General features: G+C 34.2%; 1 protein-coding gene across 1 annotated transcript; it reads right to left on the reverse strand.

Annotated features, from left to right (window-relative positions):
- Positions 1 to 1,730: 1,730 nt before the first annotated feature.
- LOC107823373 (pectin acetylesterase 8-like) lies at positions 1,731 to 4,563 on the reverse strand. Its single transcript, XM_016650009.2, has 13 exons — positions 4,344 to 4,563; positions 4,094 to 4,227; positions 3,917 to 3,999; positions 3,685 to 3,814; positions 3,496 to 3,575; positions 3,286 to 3,372; positions 3,034 to 3,158; positions 2,856 to 2,916; positions 2,697 to 2,750; positions 2,513 to 2,590; positions 2,318 to 2,423; positions 2,061 to 2,206; positions 1,731 to 1,937 (listed from the first exon to the last, which is right to left on the reverse strand). Coding segments are annotated over exons 1-13 (1,176 nt in total). The 5' UTR covers positions 4,346 to 4,563; the 3' UTR covers positions 1,731 to 1,847.
- Positions 4,564 to 5,022: the final 459 nt, after the last annotated feature.

Raw genomic sequence — 5,022 nt, forward strand, 5'->3', positions numbered from 1 at the left:
CTCAAGGGAGTTGCGAAGTATTACTTATGTTGCACGGGGTGATCCTTTAGGCTAAAAAACTTAGGACCTAAAAAACTTAAGACCCCCTCCCCCTCTTTTATATGTTGTTATTAGATCCAAATAGTTGTATCTCTATATTCGTACTAAGATCTATACTAATCATGTTGTAATGAAATTCTTTGACCTTTACATTCGCTTTGTTTATTTGATCATTTAGCCTAATTGTAATCCACGTAATCTTAAGTTCGGTCGGGATCCACAGTTGTGGACTTCAAAGAGTGCCTAACACCTTCTCTTTGAGATAATTTGAGTCCTTACCCGATCTTTGGTGACGCTGACTAGTCAAACAGAGTCATTTGCATAATAGGTGCCTTAACGCACCTTAAAAACCGTTAGGTGGCGACTCTTCTCTTCTAATACATATCCTCCATTTAAAAGAGTTGTCACATGTCAAAAGTCGCTTTCGCGAGAAAACGAGGCGCGACAACCACGTATAAATTAAACTGTACCGTTTTACGGCTAAACAATATGACATCTCAAAATCAGTAGCATCATATGATTTCAGTAGTGAAAGTTTACTGAAATGTCACATAATGAGAATTATCGATAAATTTGTTTCTGTAGCATATTCAAGCGAATCGAATACCTAATCCAGATCTATTTGTTTTGCCGTTTTGCTTTAATGTGATTAATGAATATTCCTGACCTAAATTTTGTTACATTCTCTTAAGATTATCAGTGCGTTGAAAACTTTTGTGAAGTAAGTCAACTTCTCTCTGTTTTTCGAATGAAAATATTTTGAAGCTGTTACTTGTTACTGAACATGCACTATGTTTGCTCTTTGAATATTCCGTAAGCGAAGAAAGAAGCATCAATTTTTACTTCAGAAATCACATTTTTCATCCTGTCCTATTTTCCTCTAAAATTTGAAATCTTGGATTCTATATCATTGGAGGTTTTCGGTTTTCAATTTCAAAGAGAAAATTGTAATTTTTCATTTGATTTACAATCATGTATTATATACTATGAATCCACGTTCAGTTGTCGGTCTTTTCCTCGTCGATTGTGTAATTGTGTTTGGATGCAATTTGATAGAATCCAATTGTAGGGCAAAATGTAATTTCGAGTAAATCAGTCTATAACTAATTTAGCCTCATAGTACGATAAACAGACTGGTATTGGAATTGCAAACATATTTTCATTTTCTAAACAACGTCCAGTATTAGCCTCTTTAGATGGAAAACACCAAAACAGAGTTATAAATTGAACATAAATTATAAGTACAGAAAATCAACTATTAAAGGTTAATGCAACAACATGGAAAGGAAGTGCAGTTCTTGCACAATTATGTTATCTATTAGTTAGTCCCGTAAATTAGCATCGGTAGAAAATACGTACGTACTTTTTCCAACCTTTTTTTAATTGTTCATTAAAAATAAATACACACTTCAACTATCAGCCCCAGTACAATGTTGATGTTGGCGTGTAATGGAACTGCATTAATGTCTCTTTTGAAACCTCAGATCATTGCTACGATGAAGAGAGACCAAAAGAATTAATGATTTGTTTAAAAAGTTAATGATTAATTTGTCATGTTAAAATAGAAATTTTTCTACGGCAGTGAAGGTTTATTAGTATCTTAACCTTATCAATTTGTCTCTCCCTCTCTGTCTCTCTATCTATTTATTTATTAGGATCACTGCCACTTGTTTCAAAGGGACAAAGAGAGCTGAGGGGGAGGAGGATAAGATTTTTCATTCACAATGGCAGAAATCAATACATTTGTCTTTCGAAATAAGCAGCACTGCAGCAGGTACAACATCTGCAAGCCTATTCGTTACAGAAGTTCACTTGCAATCTCTAGCACAAGGGTATGGATCTATACGTTGAAATCCTGCTCTATCAAAGTACCAATCCCCAACAGCTTCCGCAAGTGTCTGCACAGATAAAATGTTACAACAAAATCTGTTATTAACTCATAAATATTAATAAAACAGGCGAACTGTAAGATTTAAAACATAAAGTGCATACACTCAAACTTTATATGGAAGAAAGATCACCTTATGAAGTAATCTTGGAGAGGTAGGACTGAACCAGAAATTAGTTGACAGAATTGCACCATGAGAATGGCAAGACGTGATGAAATAACCCCTCGTAAAACAAGGGGTTAGTCCCTCAAATGCCTTCAAGAACTCCACTCCAAAAGCTATATGAAACAAAAAAGATTTGAGGGGAGATCAAAGAGATTCATTTTACTTTAATTTATGTGATTGGATTTGGAAGGTATGCATTAGTTAATCACCAGAGCAGTGCTAACCTTGAATAATTAAACGCTGGCTGAATGTGCAGTTACTTATTTGTTTCTTGCATTGCTCCCAGACAAGTTCAGGATCAAGGTATTTGGGAACCAAAGTGTTATTAATCTGTGTTGCATATCAGAATGAAACTTTTTAGATTATAAAAAACTAAAGAAAGAAATAAATAAAATTCTTCAAACTCATGTCTCCTTGACCTGCCAGGAGTCATAGGCTGAATTGATTATAAAAAGTGGAGTTTGAACATATGGAACGACATTCTCGGGGAAAAAGCACTGCACCATATATCATTAAGGGAAACTATGTTATAATTAGATGGAAATATTTATATTATAGCATAATTAAGGAAAGTGTTTTTGTTTCCAAATCTTAAACTATTACCAGACTTGGATCCATTGCAGACGTACAAGCTGAAGGCAAATTCTTAGCCGATCCCTTAGAACGAGAAAAAAAAACTATTAGAGTAAAACAAAAGAATTTAAATTTGTATCTACTTTTTAAGCATATCAAATTACTTATAGATAAAAAAATGGGACTCACATGTAGAGTAACAACTCTCTGATACATCTCTTGAATATCCAAAGTACCAGAGATTGTCCTCCTGCAAAAATCATGAAATGTGCCAATGGCAGAGACATAAATGAAACAGCAATAGAGTTAATAGAACACAAAGTATCATATTCTTGAGATCACATAATGTATAATAAGAAGAGCTCACCCATTTATGAAGAACCCTGCATCTGCAACACATTTAAGTCTGGCAACATTCGGCAAGAGGGATTTTAACTTATCGCAGTTTAAAATTGTAGCCAACCCTCCTGCTGAACTTCCGCTCAAGATTGCCTAACATTATGTTGCAATTTTTTTTTTTTTTTTTGAAGATTTAGCGAATTAGAAGAAAAGAGAAAACGTATAATAAGGTACGTAGTACGTGACCTGTAATCATGATTCCTCAATAGGATATTCTTACATTTTCAGCATTTTGCATTCCCTTGGTCGATAAATCTTCCATAATCGCTTTGAATATTCTTGACCCTCTAAAATACAGCTTATTGTCCTAATGCAGATTTGGCAATTTCCAATCAGAAAAACAATATTACAGAATTAATCACCAAATCATCAGTGATATTTAATTTATCAATATATAGGAGAGATATATAAATGTAGTACTATTACTTACGGGGTCAACTTGTTCAACATCACCAGTGAAGGATGAACCATCACAATACTTCACCCTCACCCTATTCCAGTTGTAAAACTCTACCAATTCCAATATTGTTTGCATTTAGAAGAAGTGGGATATCTCTTTTATGCATACAAAGAAAAAGAAAAGCAAGCTAATATAACTGAAAATATATATGAGCATCACCTGGATTTTCTTCTGAAATATTAGAAAGTATTCCAGCAAAAAAAGCCCAGCGATCCATATACTTGGAAGAACCAGAGAAATTAGCTGAACGATCAAGGCAATCTGGGATACTGCTGCACCAACCGCCAGCCTATAAATATGAAATTTCCCCCGAGTTAATAAAGCAGAAGATATATAGTTAAAAATGAAAAGTAAATAAATAAGAAGAATTAAGCAGTAAGTAGTAACTAACATCCAAGACGATAATCCAGCTGCACAGCCCGCTACCATGTCCCGGATGCAGATGATACGCTGGAGGACTTCCATCGAGGCATACTGCAGTTGGCTCAAAAACAAAATAAATACGTGCATGTGATTCTCTTAATTTTCTGCTACGTACAACTTCAGTAAGAATTAATGTATAAATTACCTGCGCCTTTGGCAGTCGCTTTTTGAACTATTGTTATGTTGACGTAGAATCCATCATCTCCGGCGCCGAGAGTAGTAGTTATAGACACTACTGCTAGACATGCTAGCAAAGCCAACCGAAAGGTCAATTTCATCCTGCAAAAACAAAAAGAAGAGTAAACTCTACAGAAAATAGGAAGAGTAGAGGCAAGGGATAAGTTTTAGTTAAAACAATGAAGAAGAGATACAGTGACACATGGAACGAAGATTACATGTTGTTATCAGAAAGAATATTTTTCTTCTTAAAAAGGCTGAGCTAAAAGGAGATTTTAATTAGAGGGAGAAAGCAAACAATGCTTTTGAGTACACTGTAGAAGTAGAAGTGAATGAGCTGGTATGAGTTTTAGCTCTATTTATAAGCAAACGTCCTTCAGTAAACTGCTTGCTTTTTTCTTTTTATCTCAAAAATTCTTTTATTCATATTTTGCTCGAAGGTGTGATACAAAGAATAGTGGTAGATTAATTTTAGGTGTTTCTATCTGGAAATATGAAATTGAAGAACCACAATTTTCAATGAGCCCCATATCTTCTTGTTTATCAAATAACGTTTTAGGTACATGTCCCGCTAAAATGTTATAAAAGGGTCACCTATGCAATGCTACAATATTAAATGTTTGATGTTTAAGGGGAACTCTATATCCAAGAAGGACCACCCTATTATGTGTGATGGTATAACAATTAATAAATCTATCTTTGTTTCTATCAAAAATTCTTTAAAAGGAACTCGTATAGTATGGCATTGATCAGCCTCTTCATATCTTCATTCAAGAATATTTCACTTCTTGAGTAATAATTGATAACCTTTCCATTAAAAGATAATTAGAACTCATAAATTGACCTACATGACATGTGATATGTGCTTTTTAGGCATTCATTTATTGTGAATTGACC

Source organism: Nicotiana tabacum, chromosome 23, assembly GCF_000715075.1.
Source record: "Nicotiana tabacum cultivar K326 chromosome 23, ASM71507v2, whole genome shotgun sequence".
Classification (NCBI taxonomy): Eukaryota; Viridiplantae; Streptophyta; class Magnoliopsida; order Solanales; family Solanaceae; genus Nicotiana; species Nicotiana tabacum.

Bases quoted from the DNA above. Each gene is read 5' to 3' on its own strand.
- LOC107823373 (XM_016650009.2), bottom strand. The intron at 3,373-3,495 runs GTAAGTAATAGT...AATCTGCATTAG, and splicing joins ATGTTGAACAAGTTGACCCC to GACAATAAGCTGTATTTTAG. The intron at 2,591-2,696 runs GTAATAGTTTAA...TATATGGTGCAG, and splicing joins CTGCAATGGATCCAAGTCTG to TGCTTTTTCCCCGAGAATGT.